This window comes from Lathamus discolor, chromosome 6, assembly GCF_037157495.1.
Source record: "Lathamus discolor isolate bLatDis1 chromosome 6, bLatDis1.hap1, whole genome shotgun sequence".
Classification (NCBI taxonomy): domain Eukaryota; kingdom Metazoa; phylum Chordata; class Aves; order Psittaciformes; family Psittacidae; genus Lathamus; species Lathamus discolor.
In genome coordinates, this window is record NC_088889.1 from 84196439 (window position 1) to 84218554 (window position 22116).

General features: G+C 39.0%; 1 protein-coding gene and 1 long non-coding RNA gene across 2 annotated transcripts; one reads left to right on the forward strand and one right to left on the reverse strand.

Annotated features, from left to right (window-relative positions):
* Positions 1-1942: 1942 nt before the first annotated feature.
* SMIM10L3 (small integral membrane protein 10 like 3) lies at positions 1943-10292 on the forward strand. The gene is made up of 2 exons (XM_065684352.1): positions 1943-2437; positions 3862-10292. The coding sequence occupies exons 1-2, from the start codon at positions 2099-2101 to the stop codon at positions 3880-3882; spliced, it is 360 nt and encodes a 119-aa protein (XP_065540424.1). The 5' UTR covers positions 1943-2098; the 3' UTR covers positions 3883-10292.
* Positions 2826-14250, reverse strand: LOC136016723 (uncharacterized). The gene is made up of 3 exons (XR_010613677.1): positions 13399-14250; positions 11002-11081; positions 2826-4442 (listed from the first exon to the last, which is right to left on the reverse strand). It is a non-coding gene; the product is annotated as an uncharacterized LOC136016723 (long non-coding RNA).
* Between the last annotated feature and the right edge of the window lie 7866 nt (positions 14251-22116).

Consider the following 22116-nt stretch of genomic DNA (forward strand, 5'->3'; position numbering starts at 1 on the left):
TAATTTATTAATTATATTGCCTACTCAAGTGTAAAAAGTAATTCATGGTTATGAAGATTTTAAAATTGACACTGTGTCACATCTGTTTCAATGTGCAACATGAGCCAGAACTGATGAGCATCTGGCAGACATCTACTGATACAAGTTAATCAGCTTCCTGATGTAACCTTTGTGTATCACATTGCATTCCAAATTAATCATGGAAAGCTGCTAAATATCCTGAGGCAGCTAAATCACATTTGTGCTTAGCTGTTGAGGAGATGTTCTCAGTACTCACAGAGGGAGGGAACTGAATATGGGAATTTCAATAGGGAATATTGAATTACCTTGGGAGCTCCAAAATAGGGAATTCCCAAATAGGGAATTTGAATTACCTTGGAATTCCAGTGTAGGGCCTGGATACACCTCAGTTCCTGTGCCTCCAGTACTAACAGGGTTATTAAAAACTTAAGATGAGGAGAAAAAAGAGCTCCACTGTTCACAAACCAGACGTGCTGAGCTGATGTAGAAGGGAGGATGGGGACACCACACAGTGGTAAAATGACTGCTGTGTATATTACTTTTCCACTGGCAGAAGCACTATACCTGGTTTGGGGAAACTGACAGAGGTTAGGACACTGTGGAATTAGGAGTTTATGGAAAATATTCATAGCTTCTGGCTTTTTTTTTTTTCTGTAACTTGCTGTAACATTAACCCGAAGGATACTTTTTGGATGAACTCATGGGGACATTGAGAGCTGTTATTTCAAGTTCTCCATAATGAAAACAGTGCAGATAACATCCTCTGACATTGTTCCTCTTTGGAATAGTACAGGTAGGCTCAAGACACCCAGGCACATGGAAGATGGGAAATCATGGACAGATTAATCCCGGTGTCAGAGAGGATCTTTCGTCTGTGATTAGAAGAACTGACAGAAGTCTGTGGCTAAAGAGCAGTCTGAAGAGTTTTGCTTCTTCTAGAACACTCTGTGGAAGATGGACAAGTTCTTGAGAAACCAGCTTTGGAGATACTTCTCTTTTTGAAACATTTTTAATCTGAATGAGTGGTTAGTGCTTTGTTTTGTAAGAATCAGTAGAATAATCTTAGTTCCAAGAGAACATCAAAGTCCACAGCCTGAAATTCAGCCCTACTTGACCTTACAGCAATGACCTGCAGTATCTGGAGAACTGGATCTGAAGTTAAGTAGATCAGGGATTTTCATGCTAAGGAGCTATCTAAAGGCCTGAGATCCAGATGTGATCCTTCAAGTCTGTCCAGAGACTTGGTGGGGTTAAAAACTGTATTAGGGATAGTTTCACTGGCTGGTTCTGCCATGTAAAACCATGCTTTACCCCTTCTGACACCAGGCAGGGGTAAGTTCTGGAAACACCCTCTATCCTTAAAATAGCCCCATTCCCAAGAGCACAAGGTAGTGCCTGTAGTTTCCTTAACTGAACTATTCACAGTTTCCAGACACACACAGGATTTTCCAGGATTTTCCACTCTATTATGCTACTGATGGATTATAGGCAAAAGGATCACAGAAAAAATCTGGGCAGGTGCCCGGTTTTGTTCTGGGATTATTCTTTCTCTGTGCCCCTGCTTGATTCTGTGGCAGTAAGAAGGACTTTTATAAGGAGTTATTTTTCTGCTTTATTTTAGTTATTAAAAGTTGGTTGAACGGAAACTGTATAGAACAGTTTGGGGAAGAGGTAGGGAAATGAAACTTTACATGTAATCTGTACTTGACCAGCGTATTTTAAATTCACTTTAGCCTTTGTAAAAAACATTACAAACCTCCTCCCAAACCCAGAAATCGTTATCAGTATCGATGGCCCATTGTTGTTCCGGTTATAGCACACTCCCAGGTCAAGCCATCGGGCGTCCCCTCCCCCTGTGAGGTGCTACCTCAACCGGAAGCGGAGCTCAGCACTCTCACAACGTCTTTCCACGGGCGACTGCAGCACTGCAGGGCTGGCCCCACAGCAGAGCAGCCAGCCGGGGCCGCGCCGCGGGGCTGAGAGCCCTGAGGGAAGCGGCTCCTTCCCGCACTCCGCCCCAGCGTGATCCCCACACTCCAGACGGCGCAGCCTGCTGCCCCCCCTTTCCCCTCTGGGCATGCGCAGCTGGGCGGGGCGTCAGCGCGTCTGGCCCTGTGCGGCGGGTACGCACGGCAACACGTCACCGGGCTCCGCCCCACTAGCGACACCCAGCGCCGGGCGCGGGCAGGGGGCCGCGGGGCCCGGGCGGCGCGGCCGCGGGAGGGGGTATATGGCGGCGGTTTTGTCCGCCCTGGCTGCAAGGCTCTCCCAGTCGGCCGCGGCCCGGTCCTACGGGGTGTTCTGCAAGGGGCTGACCAGGACCCTGCTCATCTTCTTCGATCTGGCCTGGAAGCTCCGCATCAACTTCCCCTACCTCTACATCGTCGCCTCCATGATGCTCAACGTGCGGCTGCAGGTGGGCGGGGGCTGGGGGAGGGCTCGATCCCGGGCCTCAACTAGTGGTGCCGCCTCCGGCAGCGTTCCCCCCCGGGTAACGGCCAAGTGCCGTGGGACGTGTCCTCTCACCCGGACGGCGGTGTATGTGTGAGTGTCCCGCTACACCGCCTGCTCCGGGCGCCAGCACCAAACGGGCAGTATTCGAGTTCGCTCGTGTTGCTAACTCAGCGTTAACTTGCAGACCGGCAGTAACCTGTGAGTGTGTGCACCTCGATAGCACATCCCTGACACCCTGTGAGGAGCAAAGAAAATAATTTCCTTCATCAGCTTGTTTGTTTTTAAGCCAAGAACAATTGTAGCAGGGAAGAAATAGAGGTAGATTTAAATAATAATATAATTGCCTGAAAATGACAGTTCAGATTTAGTTTGTGTCTCCTGCCTTGAGCGTGTCTCTACAAGACATTGAACTCCCTAAACCAACTTTGACATAAAGGCATTAGGAGCTCATGCTCTTTTTAGGGTTTGAAGTTTCATTGGTTTCATGATGAAACGAAAAGCTTTACTTTTTAACTGGCAACAGAACCAGACTATGGGCTGTCGCAGCAAGCATCTGTTCCACCCAAAGACTGGACACTTTATTTCTCCTCATAAATGTAGCTGTAATGAAAGCTTTGACATGTGGCTAGTGGCCAAGTGCTGAAAGACAAGTCTGGTTGCAGTTTGTGCCTTTTAAAATGTAAGCTGAAATAGGAAGAGGTCAAAATGTGGCGTCTCATATTTTTATTTTTGGGACTCGTCCTACAGTGCTGAAGCTTGAAATGGAGCCAGGCTGCTGAGTTGTACATGTAGCTTAGTAACCTGGATGGCTGAAAATGCTTTGTCTTCGCTTGTTATCTGGTACCTAATAGTTCTCCTGTAAGGACGTTGGCTTGGCATTTGTCTACAGTAGAGCCAGTACCCTCTGACTGTGCCGGTACAGCCAGTCTGACCAGTTCCTTTGGGAAGCTGTGCATGGTGTGTTGTCTGGTTCCGGTGTTGTGTGTCTGACTGCAGCTTGCAGAAAGATTGCTTTAATATTGGCCTTAGATGTTACGCCTCTAATCAGTTACAGTCTGCCTTTCTGCTGGTGGAGGAAAGTGGTACTGTTACAGAGCGAATCTCTCCAGCTGCTCATTTGCTGACTCACTTGGATGCCTGTCACCAAAAGACAGTTTGTAGCAGATAAAACTGAACCTACAGAATAAAGTTTGTATTTGGGTATGCTTCCCAGCCCTCTGGATGTGCCCAAGCAGCATGTACGAAGACTCCTGTTTGGGCTACTGTTACTTTGTAGCTGCTATTTTCTTTATGTTAAAGTTGGGGTTTTTTAATTATTTTTCCATGTACTGGGCACAAAAAACCTGTGATATCGGTGTAATAACTTGCTGCATTCTTTCTTTTTAGGTCCATATTGAGATCCATTGACTTGTGACTTGGTGTGCTGCTTGCAGTGTATGCTGCACCTAGAGACAGTCACGCTCTTCAAGTTCAGCCTGTCGTGAGACAGCAAAGCTGTGCTCGTCTTCTCTAGGACTATGAAGAAAGAAGACTTGCACCACAAACAAGTTCGTTACAGTGGCCCGGGTCATCACAAGGCAGCGCTTCACCTGACACATGCGCATTACATGTTGAACAGTTCTCAAAATCCCAGTAGCAGTTTACAGGAGTTATTTTATTTTAACACCAGGAATTGTTCTCTCTTCAACACTATACCTCTGCTTTCTATTGGCAAGGAAATGCCTCCGGGTTGGAGTGAACCAGCAGGGAGGAACTCCAGTGCAGCTGCTCCTTGGAAGGATTCATTTAATCTGTTTTTTTCTTCTGGGAAAGACAGTCTCGATATTAGCAATATTTCAGTACGAGGCTGGTTTGAGGAAGCCTGTAGATTTGCGGGAGACTTCAGGTCACGCTGTCCAGGAGACAACTTTGTATGTTTTGCATACTTCTGGCTGGGAAATTTGCAGTCTAATAAAAATGTGCAGTTTCTGGAATTAGAAATGAGCAGTAGCAAAGAGAATGAATTGCAGCTTGCATTTCTTAAAGAGTTCAGTCTTGGTGGAATTCCTGATCTCTGTTCTATTCAACTTGCCCCATTGAATGAATATGCTATGGGACTTCTAAACAACCAGAAACCATGTTTTTTCCTTTGTTACTTTAACCATGTATCTTCAGAGCAAACACTTGGATACAAGCAAATGCTTTCAAATATACAATATGTGACTAACAATCTTCACATCGTACAGCTAGTAATTTGGGTGCTAGCTTTTGCACTAGCAGGTCTCTGGTATGCAGTAGTTAAGGTAAAAAAGTACTAGATTTTAACAGTTACTATTTTTAACATTAATAGAAAATGGAGACAAGGTTACAGTGAGTTTCAGTGAGAAGTAGCTAAAGTAAAAATTATACTTGTGTAATTGCTAGTAAAACTGGCTGTTGTAAAAATAGGGATTTTTTTTTGTTTGTTTGTTTTTGTAAGGAATATCTGCATCCAAGTGGAAAGAACCTGTTAATCTCAAAACTCTTTGTGACTTCTGCAGGTCTGACATTAACACTAGACTAGAACCCAATCTGATTGTTTACCACAGATCCTTTGTTTTCTTTAGGGTTTGTATTAGCAGAGTATTCTGGCTGCTATTTACAACCGTTTCCACTGAAACTGTTTCTGGTAGAATTGAATTCCTTCTTTGAATCCAGCACTAACTAATGTACCAGTCCTTAAAATACTTTAAACTGGAAAGCTGTTGGGGAGGTGTGGTAGTCTCCAACACAGTATAATTCTCATCAGTGTTCCTTTTCAAGGATGGTACTGCTCTAATTTAAACTATCTCCTGAGTTTTATTGCGTGACAGTAGACGCTATAAACTACTTTTTAAAATAATGTTTTCTTTCCTTGAAAAAGTGATTGTTATCACTAAAGCACAGTAATAATTTCTGGGCCTGTTGACTTTGGCTTTGGGACAAACTTCTGACAATGGGGTTTGGCAAAGAATGGAGAAAGAATGTTGGAATCAATAGAGCAGCTTGTGAAAAAGAATTGCAGGAATACCACCAGCATGTAGTTGGAGAAGCTCATTGTGCAGTAGGTCAGAGTTTGAACTCTGTTTCCAAAATTCTCAACAAAAGAGTTGGTGTAGGTGGGCTTACCTAAAGAGGGAGGGTTTGATAGGATTAGGATGCATTTTCAGCTCACCCTTCACTCTTGAGTTAAAAGTAAGGACTTCATGCAGGGGAAAGCCATGCCAGGGATTCACACACCAAGTATCCTTTTTGCTAGCTAGCTTGCTTCCTTTTGTAAAGAGAGTAAGTGATGTTGCATTTATTTTGAACTGAATTCACCTGGAAAGCCAGCAGAGTTTCTAATGTGGTGTTTACACACTGAGTCCTTGATGATGAAGATGAGATGCTGGTTATGAGTGTTATGGAGAGAAATGTTGGAATTTTTTAACCTTATTTGAGTCCTGAAAGTAAGATATGCTATTTCTTATGTTAAATGATACGTTCTGTTTTAATTGTCACCATCGGTTGGCTTTTCTTCTGGATGTTAGAAAAGATAAAAAGCCATTTATTATAATTTAAAAGTAACTTTTCCCTGGTGTATGCTTTTATTAATTGTTTAACTTCTAGACTTAACCTCATCATTACCTGTTGCAAAATTACCAAAAACCTCAAAATAATAATGGATTACATATTGTAAGTAATTATTTTGACATCAAGTTTCCTGTTAGTCAAGCCATTCATACTATTCACTCCCATCTCCACTGCTGCAACTTATCATCCTTGCAGTGGTATTAACATGAGTGTTTGTGGATCAGGATTGCTGAAGCAATGTGGATCTGAAACCCCAGAAACAACACCACTTCTCCAAAAGTCTGGCTTATTTGACTTACAGTGTTAAGCTGTTGTCTGCATACAACAGACAACAAAAAAACACTTGGCAGAGCTGAGAGTAGAGGAATGAAGGTGGTGAAGGTTTGGAGCCTGTTTGCTATGGGTTGATTGCTAAAGAAAACATTGTGCAATTGCATCCTGATCTCTAGAACTAGCTATACAGGTAAAGAAATACCATTTTCCTGTATAGTCAGCCTTTTTAAGTTGCATATAAACACAGTCCTGGATTCACAACTGAATGCTGTTCTATATAAAGAACTGACTAGCATGGCTGTACCTGTAATTGTTACCCGAAACTTTATTTGTTCAGCTGAATGGTTCGTCCTGGAAGATTCTCTGCTCTACTGTACGTAAACTTGGTGGTGATATTGTCAGGTTAACAGGCAAGAGGAGTAGCTAAAGGTGTGAAAGCATGAATCCAGTGTTTAATGCCCCTGTTCTTTGTGCTGATTTTAAAGGGGGGCTGGAACAAAACCACGTGTAAATTAGAACTTAAACACATGTACAGTAGGGTGCGAAGGGTTGTCTCTATTGATGACAAGCCTGTGCAGGACTGGATCTTTGAATGTTGATTTGTTGCATTGTCACAGTCCAACTAATACAGTCCTGGTTTAAGCAAAATTTGCTTTGAGTGGCCTTTAACCACTTACTACAGCGCTACTTTAATACAGATACAGTACAGCTAAGCAAAATGATGGATATTTTTTTTGATGTATTGTATGTATATTAAACATAAGATAAAAAGAATACGCCTTAGGTGAGTGGATTTAATCCATTTTAAGATAGTTTATGTACTTTGCCTTGAATTTTATTGCTTAAAACCTAAAAGGTAACTTTCTATCTTGAACATTCCTTCTGAAATTCAAGTAAAGGATAGTTTGGTATGTCAAAATCTCACATAATATACTGCACTTTAAGCTTTGGGAGGCCATAAATTGAAAGCACTGTTCTTGCACTAATAGAGCTGTTGGACTGGTGGTGACAACACTCAAGCGGGTTTTACTGTCTGGGGGGAGAATAGAGAACCAGCAGGATAGCAGTCCTTTGCAACTATACATAAGTCAAACGCTGTATGGTTTAGGCCACTGTTCTCTTCCTAAAAGTGTTTTAGTATTAAGTCATCTCAAAAGATGGAAGGTGTCTCAGTTAAGAACCAGTCTGTATGGAGTGTCATAGCTTCAATTAGTGAGATGTGGAAAGCTTTCTGAGGAAGTGTGCTGTTAGACTGTCTTGGATGTTTGTTACAGTACAGAAGAATAACATTTTTAGGAGAGGTAAAGGACCTTTATACTGAACCGGGAGTTGCCTTCATATTTCCAGTTCCCCTCTTGTCTTGCTCTGCTGCTGGTGTTGGAAAGGGGTATTTCTAAGCAAAATGTCAGGGTTCTACTAAACAACTCATGCTTTCTAAAATATCATGCATCAGTGTCCAGATTCTTCCTGCACTACACAGCAGAGAGTTCTACTTCTGCCATTAGAAAACAAATTAAGTAAGAAAATATCCAGTATTTAGAGAATTGCCTAGTAGTTTCCCATAAATGTACACTTGTGTGACAATTTACTATATGGTGTACTGCTTTGAAAAAGAAAATATACTTTTAAACGTGTGCACACAGAGCTCTGCATGTACATAAAAAGTGTTTTATCAGAGTATGATGTTGGAATGCTTATGCAAATGCTTTTTTACTTTCTCACATTACAATGCAAAATGCAGTAGAGATGGTGGTGTACTTAGTGTGATATTAGCTAGTGCAATCTTAGAAATCATAGTGTGCATTGTCATGTAGTATGAGACAGTTTTATCTGTAGATGGTTTTTAGCCTTTTGCTTTTTCAGTATTGGATTTTTGTTGTTGTTTGGGGGTTTGTTGTTTGGATTTTTTTGGGGGGTATTTTTGTTGTTTTGTTTTTAAGGACTGTAAAAACTGCACTTTCTTAAACTCTGCCAAAGTTTGCTTACTTTCTCCTTTGCTCCTCCCTCGCCCTCATTCTAGGCATGCACACTGAATTTTTGGAAGAAGCAAGCACATATGTACTCTCCTAATATACCATCTTACTGTCAAGTTGTTCATTTTGTCTTTATGGTCTGTTCTTATGTGTATTTTCCTTCTCTTCCTCCCCCATAATTTCTCAGCATAAGCATATACTGATGTGCTATTCCATTGCAGAAACTCTTCCCTGTAATTAATTATTCATAACAAATTGACAGAAATCACGTAGAGATGTAAGCACCCGTAGTCTGTCATTAGGGTGTATGACAAGTGGTACATTGGGCAGAGCAATAGGTGGTCAATGTGACATTTCTGCTTTTTCCCTTCCAAACTGCTGCTTTGATTAAAATCTAATATTTAATTTTAATTTGTAGTACCTCTGTCAGCTGAAAGCTGCAGCTAGAATTTGGGGCTTATCAAATACATTGAGGTCAAAGCTTAAACAGGTTACACTAGCTTCAATACTCCTTGTTTTTTAATTATTGGTGTATCTTTCTAAAAAATTCATAAACATTCTTAGTATTTTGAAACTTTATTTTTCTATGAGTGCATAGAATAAAATGTGTTATGCCACTTGTTTCTGTGATACACTGTCAATAACTGGGAAAAATAAACTATTGGGTTTTTTTTAAATGTTTGTGATTAATCCACTTTTGATATCTTGAATTGCAAAGCCTCCAATCCTCAAGGAAAAGCTGCATTCAATAGTATTCAATGTCAAATAAACAGCTTGCTGCATCTGAAAATACTAATATTTATGATCAGCTCACATACACTAGGACATAGATATCAGTCTGCTGATACTGTGAAAACAAGAATAATACAGAAGTGCTAGAATAATGCTATCCTTTACCACCCTGCACTAAGTAAATCCTGCTGTTGTGTACTGTGAAATTAGTCCTGTATTGCATTCTGAAATCTCAATTATCTTAGTCTTTCTGGAACTGGTGATAAAAAGATCTAGACCAAGCAGATGGTTATTTCATTGTTCACAATGAACTAAATTTAAAAGCTAAAAAATCAGAAAATGGCCAGAGGGACTTCCAGAAAGAATATCTGCCTTGAAAAGATTAAGTTTTTTTATGTGATCTCAATATTATAGTCTGTTTCACAAATCTTTCCTTCTTTGTGGAAGACTTGTATAAACCCGATAGCAAAAATGGTTAAACCCCAAACTTGTGACAGTATCGGTGTTCTTTAAGTTTCTGTCTGTAGTCAATTCTGTGTATTATCCAATATAAAAATACCTAGATGTAATTTAAGCTTTTGTGCTTGAAAGTAGGTAAATCTAATGCTTAATGCCTGACTCATCGCTTTGAGTGTTCCATGAACTTCCTTGAAAATGGGGTTTGCTACCTGCTGGTGACTAACACTAACTTTAAATGCTGACCCTTAATTCTTCCTGTAAGCTGTGATGTTACCCATGCACAACAATTTTAGTCTACGGCCTTGGTCTTTGACCCTGGTTTTTTTTATCATGGTGTGGGAGATGGAGGAGGCTGGCACAAACCATTTTTGTTTGTTCCAGAGAAAGATGTTTACAACTTTGTATGTACTTTAGAAATTTACTGTAACACTTTTTAACTTGTGAGTTTCCATAGTAAACTTGAAATCTGTTCTAATGAGGTGAATGCAGACTTTTGAATAATATAGAGAGCTACTTAAGCTTCCAGAAGCTGTTGTGATGCTGCTCGCTTACACCACAGGAGGGAGTCAAACATCAGTCTTTCACATATTTTCAGTTAAAGGCATTGTTTTTTCTTAGAACAGTGCATTTCAGTTTATAAATATGCTGACTTTGACTTGTCTTATGGATTGTCACTGCAAATAGGTTAATGTACAAAATCTATACACAGTGGTAATGTATTGTAACAGTTTACAGTTGAACTCTTGAGTACCAATTGATGAGTTTTATCAAGCTATTTAAAAACAGAAATAAAAGTATTTTTAAAAATGATCTTTTGTCTGTGGTCAACAACAGAGCTAGTTTTGCTGCTTCTCATTCAATTTTTTCACTTTATATATTCTAGATTCTACTTAAAGAGATCGTGTTTCTGACAATATGACATCAGTGAGTGGCTTTTTCAGAGATACAATTTGGGAGATGTGTGTTAACTGAATACCAATCAAATTTAAAACCTGCGTGAGAACAAAAGGGCTAAATGCCTTTTGCTTGGCCTTGGAAATGCATCATCTGAGCTCTAGGCTAGCTTAATCATGATAGCCACCAATATTCATTCATAGGCATTCTTCTTGCATGTTTTTTAGTTACACACCTTAACAATCCAGACACATTCAATCTAATTCCAAGGTATTTCCTAACTTACTAGCTCTGATCTTGTAACAGATTTTCATTTTAGAAGGGGAAAGCAAACCATGCTAAATACATAGAATTGCAACTCTCTTGGGTAAGTGAGGGTAACATCCTGGGTGTTTCTCTTCAGGGTTAAAACCACCTTAGTATTAACAGATAGGCCAGACCTTGGTTTTGCTGAATAAAATATTCAAATTAAAGGAGTGGAATATACATGTATCCTCTGCTAAATGCTGAGCATTAAAAAATATACTAAAACAAAACTGAAACCCCTCACTTTTCAGATTTTTCTTCTGAAAATTGCTGTCAGATGACACTTGGATTTTAGACTCAGAAGACATAATAAACTTACAGTTTGTGGTCAATCTCACCATCCCTTGATGCTGTGTTATATTTTGAAGAAGTATATTATTGGTATGTGCTGGATTTATTCTGAAAAGAAATGGTATTGACAATCCTGAAGAGAAGGCTGATAGATACCTTGAGTACAAAATGAACATGTCTACTTTTCCTAATGATGAATACTGAGAGCATCTTTCCCTCAAAACAAGCATTTGAAAGCAAAAAAAAGAAGGGGGTGGGTGGGGGAAGGGCAGGAGAAAAAAGAACGTAATCGTCCATTAAGGTCTGTGAGTTTCAGCATGTGGTTAGACATTCACAATTAAGAAAGTGCTATCAATGTTCTCTCTGCTGTAGATTCTTCAGATTCTCACTTTAGATTCCTCATTGCTTCTGGAATTTGCAGGGTACATACTGAAGTAACGGTTTCTAATATCTTTGGCTGCCACCTACTCTGCCACCCAGCCACCCTACTCTGACAGCAATGTGATCAAGTCTTAATCACTCATGTTATCACTCGGTGGATAAAGAACTGGCTGGATGGCCGCACACAAAGAGTTGTGGTCAATGGCTCGATGTCCGGCTGGAGACCGGTAACAAGTGGTGTCCCTCAGGGATCGGTGTTGGGACCGGTCTTGTTTAACATCTTCGTCACTGACATGGACAGTGGGATTGAGTGTGCCCTCAGCAAGTTTGCCGATGACACCAAGCTGTGTGGTCCGGTTGATACGCTGGAGGGAAGGGATGCCATCCAGAGGGACCTTGACACGCTTGTGAGGTGGGCTGATGCCAACCTTATGAAGTTCAACCACAACAAGTGCAAGGTCTTACACCTGGGTCGGAGCAATCCCAGGCACAGCTACAGACTGGGCAAAGAAGAGATTCAGAGCAGCCCTGCAGAGAAGGACTTGGGGGTGCTGGTCGATGAGAAAATGAACATGAGCTGGCAGTGTGCGCTCGCAGCCCAAAAAGCCAACCATATCCTGGGCTGCATCAAAAGGAGCATGACCAACAGGTCGAAGGAGGTGATCCTGCCCCTCTACTCTGCTCTTGTGAGACCTCACCTGGAGTATTGTGTGCAGTTCTGGTGTCCTCAACATAAAAAGGACATGGAACTGCTGGAACAAGTCCAGAGGAGTGCCACGAGGATGATCAGGGGACTGGAGCACCTCCCGTATGAAGACAGGCTGAGGAAGTTGGGGCTTTTCAGCCTGGAGAAGAGAAGGCTGCGTGGAGACCTAATAGCAGCCTTCCAGTACCTGAAGGGGGCCTATAGGGATGCTGGGGAGGGATTCTTTGTCAGGGACTGTAGTGACAGGACAAGGGGTAATGGGTTAAAACTTAAACAGGGGAAGTTTAAATTGGATATAAGGAGGAAATTCTTTCCTGTTAGGGTGGTGAAACACTGGAATCGGTTGCCCAGGGAGGTTGTGAGTGCTCCATCACTGGCGGTGTTCAAGGCCAGGTTGGATGAAGCCTTGTGTTGGATGGTTTAGTGAGAGGTGTCCCTGTCCATGGCAGGGGGGTTGGAACTAGATGATCTTGAGGTCCTTTCCAACCCTAACTATTCTATGATTCTATGATTCTATGTTGTCATCACTTTCAGACAGTTTATCAGTCGGTTTATGTGTATTTATATGAATGGACATGATGCCTGCAGTACATGGGGAGCTTCAAGGAACTCAGAATACTTCTGTAAAGTAAGTCAGGAATAGACAGCCTATGACGTGCATATCCAAAAAGAAATTTGGATCTGTTTAGGATTTGAAGCATTTTGAAGTCAGATTCAAGGTGGTGGTCTATGATTTTGTGGTAGTCTGTCTTTGTTTATCTCGTACTATTGGATTCTATGAGAGCAGCTCATCTGTACAGGAGCCCAGATTTTCTCTATGCAAGTCTAAGATTGCCAGAGAAACCTTTTAGCATCACAAACATCACAACATTCTCCTCTTCAGTGTGTTTCTTAGCTCTTGCCTTTTCTGGCAGATAAAAGGGCAGCTTAAAAGTTAAAAAAACCAAAAAAAAATCTCTAGCCAAACACGAATATCAAAGATTCTGCTGAAGATGATCACATTTCACATTTTCTAAGGAGATGATTTTTTAAAAGTAGGTGCAGTGTTTCACCTTCAATTAAAAAATAAAATATTAGGTGGGGTTCTTGTTATCAAGGACTGTGGTGTGCTTGTAAAAAGCACATTGTAAGTCTCTTGACCATTAGGAAGCACTACATCTATTTGTTATCATAAATATTTTCTAGACATACCAAAATACTCCTTTATTTATCTTTAAGCTCAAAGTTCAAAGGGAAAAAGAAAAAGCCCACACATTTTGGAATTCTTTCAAGTATTATTAATTGTTAAAAGTATCACCAAGGGCAGAGGACCAAAACCAACACAAGACAAATGCTCACCTCATTGAACAAAAAGCCAGCAGCAATGACAAGCAGGATGTTTTGGATGCTCTTTTTTTTTTTTTTGGCTAGTCGCTGGAGCCCTTAATCACTTAATCACTTTAGCTGGAAGTTATTCACAAATAACCCTTCTGAGCTCAGTAATCCTGTCTTGCTTTCTATAATAATAATAAAAAAAATGTTTTCTACAGGAGAGATTCCCGAATCGCCTTTCAGATCTTAGCCTTGCATTCCAAGTATTGCATGCTGCCTGCAAGCATGTATGATCTGCTCCAGAGTTAGAATACTAACAATGTTTCCAGTTTCTGGTCTTTGCTCCCCTCCTTTGACATAAAAGCATTTAAGATTAAAACAAAAAATATTTTTATGATTATTGTATAGCACCTTTCTAAGGTGCTTGTACATTTTCAGGTATCTGTCATTTTAGGTCATGTCTGTAGATGTTGAATTTTCTATCAGGCTGAAAAAAATGGATTTGCTTATCAAGACAGAATGAAAATCCAAACATTTTTCAAAGTTGGACAGCCTTCGTTTACCTTCTGGTCCCTCTAGCTGCTTTCTGAGTGAGAACATCTGTACAGACTGGAGCGTGTTTCAAGTCCTTCACTTTGATCTACAGTTTGTGTTCCCAAAAATCTGTTGGTCAAAATAAAAGCTGTCTGGTCTGTGTTGTCACTGTCAAACATCATTTTCAGAGATCTTCCTCACATTTCCTCACTGGTTCATAATCATTGGTTCATAGTTTGTAACTGTATCTTCTGATTTCCTTTTGTTTAGCTGAACTACTTTCTTGCCAATGGCAGCAACCTAGAAGGCTGTTGAGATTTTCATCACTGGATGTTTTGTTACAGACAGTTTATCAATCTTCTTTGCTACTTTACAGTTAATTCTAATATATTTTCATAAAGTATCCATCAGGCATTGTTGCTGTTTCTGAATGGATTATTTAGCAGTTTCGCTTTCCTCACATAGGAAGTGCTTTTTCTGAAGGCTCTTATTGAAACAGCACTGTCCAAAGGTTTGATTCCATTTTGTATATTGCTATTGTTACTATAGTTACTATAAAAGAATGCTTTTATCAGTGAATATACCTCTGGTAAATCTTTGTTACTCACATGTTAAATCCAGCAGTTGATCTGCCTTGGAGGGAGCTGCACTTCTGCTTCCTAGCAGATATTCTAGCTGTGATAGACACTGATATACCCAAGATGACTCTTCTCAACCTAACATGAAAAAGAGAGACCAACCAAGAAAAAAAGAAAAATGCTTTGAACATATTCTGGTTTAATTTTGATAGATCATTTTGTCAGAAACATGAGAGGATGTGAATTGCAGCTTGAGACAAGAAGCAATATAAATAGGATCTGATTTTCCTTTACAATAGGAATTCTGTCAAATATCTCTGATCCTGCGAGATGATGGCATTAAATAAGGCCTGGAAATGGACTCACAAGAAATAAAAAATCACAAGTATTTTACATCTGTTTCATGGAAAAGGAAAATAACACTTTTACTATTTTTCCCCAGAGTTGTTGTCCTTCCAGTCCTACATAAACTTGGTAACGCAGAACTAGACAGTGTACTAGTCCATTGAAAAGGTGGAGAAAGCAAGCAAGGTTTTTGTGGGGTTTTGGGGTTTCCTTTTTTTTTTTTTTTTCATTTCAGAAAGTGTAATCAATAAGAAAAGAAATCTGAGAGTAGGATTTATCTGTGTAAGTAACTTGAAGTGGCTTCAGTAGGACAAATCGCAGCTTCAATCCAGTAATCCAATCACACAAGATTAGTGCTTATGTCTGGCCTTGCTGACTTAATCAGAGCTCTGTAAGCATGAGGATATCTGCATATGAACCAAACTACAAGGTCTGGACTCGTGTGTTTTATGGGAATATCCTTAAATTTAGGCCAAGTTAAAAGTCCAGGCCTACTGACAGTAGTCAATGTGAATCTTTGCAGCAATTCAGACAGAGACAATACCATGTTCCTGAAGTGCTTTGAAATTCACTGCATAATTTCCAAACATTGTACTCATCAAAAAACAATCTTAAAATCTCAAGTGTATTATTTTGAAACAAAGAGTCAGCATTTACTAACTGAGAACTATAAAAATAAACCACACAATGTCCAAAGTTACAGCATACTGGATGGTCTTCTAAACCACAGAAAACTCCCAGGAATTCAGTTTGTAAAAGGGTATAAATTTGCTACTTTATTTGAATAAGTTGATAAGAGCTTTTGCTGAGGATTTTTACATAGCTTTAGTCAGTATTGCTTTTTATTCTTAGATATTTTCAAATGAACTGCACAAAGTCATTGTTAACAAGGTGGTTATAGCTTTTTTTGCTAAGTAAGTGTAACTGTTTTGTACTGGAGTATTAAGTTTCTTTTTTTTAACTTTGTTTCCGGAGTACACAGGGTTCACCTGCAGTATGCTGGCGTTTGTATTACTGTGTTTAAATTCACATGCTTGACATTGGTGCTGCAGTTAAAGAAATAGAAGTTTAGTATTTTTATCTACTACTGCTGATCAAGAGAAAATATTGGACTATCTACTTGGAATGGTGAGTTAATGAAGTCACACCAGATTACACTGATTAGAAAGTCCTTCCAAGAAATTAGGCTGTTAGAAGAAAAGGGCATAAAGAAGTATTTTCAGAACTCATTTTCTTTTCACAGTTTAAATCACAACAAATTCTGCTTTCAAATTAATCTGAAAAACATTGTTATGTTGTAATAATTTCTTGTTATTGTACAGAAGAATCCACAGTCAATTTCTCCCCGTTTTTCTAAAGGGTGTTGTGACATACGCATTGCCAGGGAACTAAAAGGGTGTCTCCTTGCAATTTCCACTCATAATAGAAGACACCCCAAGTAACAGTAAATTCAGTAATTCAGGGAAAATTTTACATTAATCCTTCGGTAAATTTGCTGTTATTAAAGAAGTACTACAGGAGTGTTAAACAATTGTGGGTTGTTATCAGAAAGGGAGGAGAAATCATTTTAAACAGGCAGACTCCAAACTCAGAGGTGGAGTCTGCGTCTAAATTTTTTGCTAATGGGCTCTGTAAGGAAATAAAAAAAAAGAGTTCTCATTATTTAAGCAGTTATTGAATGTGACAGGACAGTTTTGCCTCTGTGCAAAGCTGACTGAAACCAATGCAGTATATCCACATCAGCTTTGTAGCAGCCTTCATTCAGAGTCTTCAGCTAAGAATATTCCCTGCATACATCTAATCCTGTGATCTAGAGATAAAAGACCATTTCATTAACATAAAATATGAAATTGTAGTTTTCTGATTGCCTGTATATAACCACATATAAATATTTACATTTATATATATATATATACACACATGCATGCATGAATATCTTTGTTTGCTTAGAATAACTTTCTGCTTAAGTGCTTTCCATAGATGACAAAAAGTCTGGTAGCAAAGAATGGAAACACATCCCCAAGTGCTACATTAAGCATGGTAAAAGCATACCTTTCTTTTCTGTTCTATTATTCTAGAATCAATAGAATCAATCAAAATCCAAGTGTGATAAACATACCACTTTACTTGTTCCCACTGCCTAGGATGAATATTCTAGAATAACATCTCTATTGATTGCCAGTTAGGATTTCTAAGATGACTGCTTCATCTGCATTTATCTGTCATTACTTGCAGTTTCATAATTTAATAAAGACAATATTCTCTCCTTTCTAGTAGTTTCAAGACAGGCTTTCATTATTTTAGCTGAAGAACATGAAGGATTTCTCTCTTAACTCACATCTGTATATCTCAGCTTTACTAAAACAGAACTAAATACCACATTTATAGAAAGGAGAGCTTTGTACAAATTATGCAGAAAGTCCAGACCATTTCAGGAAAAAGCAGCAGCTAGAAAAAGAACTGTCAGGATCCTGTTCTTCATGAAGAGCAAATCTAGAAATTCTGTAGAAGCAGACAGGACACAAAAAAATTGAAATATGAGAAATGCCTAAAAATACTTCATGAAGGCATCCGTGCCCATGGCAGGGGGGTTGGAATTAGATAACCTTAAGGTCTTTTCCAACTTTAACTGTTCTATGATTTTATAATGATTTAATCTGTGGAGGAGACAATCATTCTTGTCAACAAGTTGGAAAAGGTTTTCACTGTGAGAGAAGGAGACATTATTTAAGAATATAGATAGTACTCAGATAAGAGTCTACTTATCTTGCAAATGTGATGAAGATGTTGAAAAAATGATCTGTTTGTTTAATTGTAGTTATTAGCCATCTTGCTTTTCAGGTTTGGAGTTTTCCATACATGTTGAGTTCTGGAAAAGTCTTACAGATGGGAATAAAGAGCAAGGGCATGATTTTGTTAATCATGAGAATTTGGCTGTGCTCATTATCCACCTTCTACTGAAAGGGCTTCTCTTCTAGCAGGAATACCAGAATGCAGGTCTTACCAGGCCAGAGAGGAGGAATCATCATTACAGGTAAGAATTCATTCATTCTCAGCTGGTACAATAACTGAACTATATATCCCACATTCTCATGCTTTTGCAGTGTTCTCAGTCAACAGCAGGTTTCAAAAACTTTTATGTGAAAAGTCGTTCAGATGTAAATGTACTGTATTTCCTAAGGCTTTCAAATTTTTTCCCCCAAACAAAGGAAATGGAGAAGATAACCCTATTTAAATACTGAGCAATCCACACTTACTTGAGTAGCTTTGTGGATTAAAATTGTGCAGTATGTGAATCATTTTTATATAAAACATGCTTTAATAGTTTTGATTTCAAAATTATCTCTACTATCTTTGCTTAATTATGGGTATTTAGAAATCCTCTACATCCAGCTGAATGGCACACCTGATTCAGACATCCTTAGAGGACAGCATGCATCTGTACAACTGAGATTTCTGCTATTTGAAAATATAATGACGCTTTTAAAGATACACATAAAAGAAAGGAAACAAAAAATGTTTAACTAAATTACTTTCTAGGACATTAGTTTTTCAAATGCATCCATTGTATTTTGTACACTAAATCAATTTTTTTATTTTACATTACATTGCTTGCTTTATCCCAAGCATGGCAATTTGCCAGCCTTAGCTTTCAGTGATAAATTCTGCTATACAAAGCAAAAGTTTTTATATCTGAGGCCACTTCCTTCTGCTATTTTATCATCTTCCTGGTTTTGTCTGTTTTAAATAAATACCTTTGTATTTTCACATATTTTATATGCATGTATACACAGATCCTTTCCTCAGTATTAAAACTGATAGTTGCAAGTTGGCAAAGATAAAAAAGTCAGACTGCTGATTTCAGTTTCATTGAAATAATATACTATATGGATGCTTTTAATTACAGTATTAAAAGATCTTAACATATTGATATAAAAGCATTTTGTGAATTTGGGAGTGGGGTGAGGAGGCAGGGGTTGGTGTTTTGTAACATCAAAATGGAAATAATCTCTGGGTACAGCTGTATTTGAGTACTACAGATTGACACATGGAGGCTGGGTTCTCACAGTGAAAAACGTTATTTTAAAGCATCTTAAGCATACTGAAATTTAAAATCTAAAAAGAAATTACGGTGGAATCCAAACATCTCTCCTTTATTTGTCTCAAGAGGTTGAATATTTCTGCCTGAGAAGAAAAAACCTAGAAAACTCACCAGGGAGGAGAAGCTAGAAAGATCCCTGTATATGCAGCAGAACCCAAAGAAAATTAAGGAAAAGGAGCACTGAATTAGGAGTGGTCAGAGAGGAGAATGAGATCAGAGGAAAAAACTTGAAGTTGAGTCAGCAAACTGGAGAAAAGCTTTTGGAACTTAAAAGAAAAAGAAGCTGTCCCTGATGTCACTGCCCATTTTAGCAGTCTCTCATGAATTCCTCTTTCCCACAAAAAACTGTTACTAAGGATGTAAGCTGCAAATCATCATGTACTAATCTTTTTATGAAGACGTTTTTGTCATTGTTCTGTAGACCTATTGTTCTTTTACAACTATATTAATGGTCTAAAAATAGAAAGGGCAGTTCTATCATACTTAAATTACAATTTTGTTTCTTAAGAATTATTATTTTATACTAGCTGATTAAGATCACAGAAATCCTTTTCTGACCACAGAAGCATAAGGTACCAAGTTCATCCTTCATGTAACTGCGCTGAGGTAAATGGAGTTACATAAGGAATTAATTTGACCTGTCTCCTCCATTTCCTTGGAAAACTTCTTTGTTTTAGTGCTTGCCAAGTTTTAACTTTGCCTCTCTCTTGCTTAACATATTCTTGTGCTTAGAGACAGTTTTGCTTTCTTTAAGACTATGCTGGGAAACACAGCAGGAGAAAGACAATTAAGGTGAAGATCTGCTTTTTCAATTGAAAGTACACTTCAATTATCTCAAGAAAATACCAAGAGCTTTTTGTTTCGGTAGAGAAATGTAGGGGATTATACTTACATCCATGAGGATATGAAAGGAGTAAAATAGTATGTGTAGCCATAAAAGGGGAAGGATTTAAGTGATGTTTTTCTGCCTCATGTTTCTTTCTAACTGCAGCAGTTGAAATAAATAGGATACTTTCTTGGTGAGAGACAATAAGAATTTAAAATGTGACACATCGTCTTTTAACAAAGAATCGCCTCCCCTTTTCATCTGAACTCAACAGGAGCTATGTATTCAAAAGTAACCTACGAGAGAAGCTGAAGGCATACTCTCACCAGTATACAACCGCTGTATTTCATGGTAGAATAAATTTAGGTCTTGGATGGTAACATGGCACAAAATTCTTTGTACAAACTCAACCCACCCTTAGAGTTACTTAAAACCCAAAACTCTCACAAAACAAGGAGTGGATATAGGTTTACTCCTGATGATTTCACATTAGAGTTGGTAAGATTTGTCTTCATGTTGCAGGTATAAAGCCAGGATAAAGCTTTGTCTAAATACTGTAACTCATAGCTGACTAATCTTGACAGGAATGCAACTACATGCTCATATTTGATCTTGATCAATTTACTACCATTAGGTGTTTTAGCATTGCAGATGAGACATTAACAAGCATGTAAGTTTGACTATAGGCATAGTTTGAGAAGGGCTGAGCATCAGGGGTCAGAAATTGAAATTGATGGTGAGTCAGTGGTTCAGAATAAGGTTAGAATTATGCAGGGATATTGTCCCCACTGGCAAGATAACTATCCAGCAGCCTGCCCTCCTTCTTTCCACACCATCTGTGTGTCCCAGTCTACCAACTCTGTAATTGTGCCAATGCAACTGTTCGTGGTACCAGAGCTTGAACTTAATAAATGGAATAATTCTGGTTAAAAATAACTGGTTTAGGCAGAACTTTTAAAGTCTGGACTGAGTAATCTGATTTACAGCAAGGCTTCACAAATGGTTGCATGAACAGATGAGAGGGCATTGAAAGTCACAATCATTAGTCACCAGTTCCTGCTCCTGTCTAAATTTATGGTTCCATATTTATTAAACCCAGATTTGTGCATTGTTGACTAGCCAGCAGCAAGATCTGAGCCAGCTCATGTGGAGATATGCAATTGCATTTCAGATGCTCACTGGTGAATCAACAAGAGCACCTGGTCTAACCTTTCTAACACTGTATGTCACAAGCAAGTCCAGCTTGTCACTTGGCTGCCACATGTACCATGGGATGCCAGCCCTCTTACACTGTGGAACTGTTTAAGAATTTTTCTCTGGGCAGGGAGGAGGAGGGAACTGTAGAGGCCTCCCCTGTTATTAACACTACTACAATAAATCTTTCAACTGCTGCTGTACGCATGCAGCTAGAGTAGGACTTGTGTATGGTTTGCAGCTCTGCTACAGTTCCCAGTATAGGATGAATGAGGAATTTCAAATACCCAGGTCTTGGTGAGACTGGGAAGTGGGAAGTGGTAATACATTTAACCATGTCAAGATGGAGTTAGCCAACAGAGGTGAATTCACAGACTGCGGCTACTTCTCAGGGTAGGAACAGAATCTGGCCTTAATCAGTGCACCCTCCCTTGAGAATTACTTTGTATCAAGTTCTATCATTTTCCTGAGATAGAAAAACTCTCTCAAGCTTCATGCAAAATTCCACTCATGATCTTTTTCAGCTTATGTCCTTTGAATCCAAGTCCTCCTTTTCTGTTATTTTAGGCACAGCTTTCATGCTAGAAAGCATCCTGTTTGTCTAGTACTATGTATGCATAATTAATACAGGTAAAACAAGTTCTAATGCAAAGTATGTTTCAGATCATAAGCAGAGTTGGTGGACCTCCACAATTTTTAAAGCATTTGGGTTTTCTCAGCAGGGCATTCTGGTGTTCATTACTCAATGACCCATCAGTGGCCCTATCAGTGTTACACAATGGAAACAAGCACTGACTTCCAAAACCAGTAATACTTGATGTTAGGAATAGATAAGGCTCATTTAGAAGTCTTAAAAAACCCAACAACCTCAAAATAAGTCAAGAATTAGAATTTGAAATAAGCTGCAAATAAAATTCAGGATATGACTTAGAAGTTCATCTGGAGAAAAACTCATGCAAAATTCTTAGGAGAGGGGCATCTTTAACTTTGGGGGGTTTGACTATTTTAAGAGAATGAGCTTCCTATGCATACAAAAAAGCACCATTCATAAAAGGTGTTTGACTTGCTAAGCTTCAGCTTTGATGTCTCTGACAACAATATAAAATACCTGCATGGATTTTTTTCTTGGATTAAACGAAAAGTGCAAATACTTTTGAAACCGTTAA

Coding starts and splice junctions, on each gene's coding strand:
- SMIM10L3 (XM_065684352.1), top strand. CDS start 2,099: ATGCGCAGCTGGGCGGGGCGTCAGCGCGTCTGGCCCTGTGCGGCGGGT. Junction 2,438..3,861: donor TGCTCAACGTGCGGCTGCAG/GTGGGCGGGGGC, acceptor CTTTCTTTTTAG/GTCCATATTGAGATCCATTG.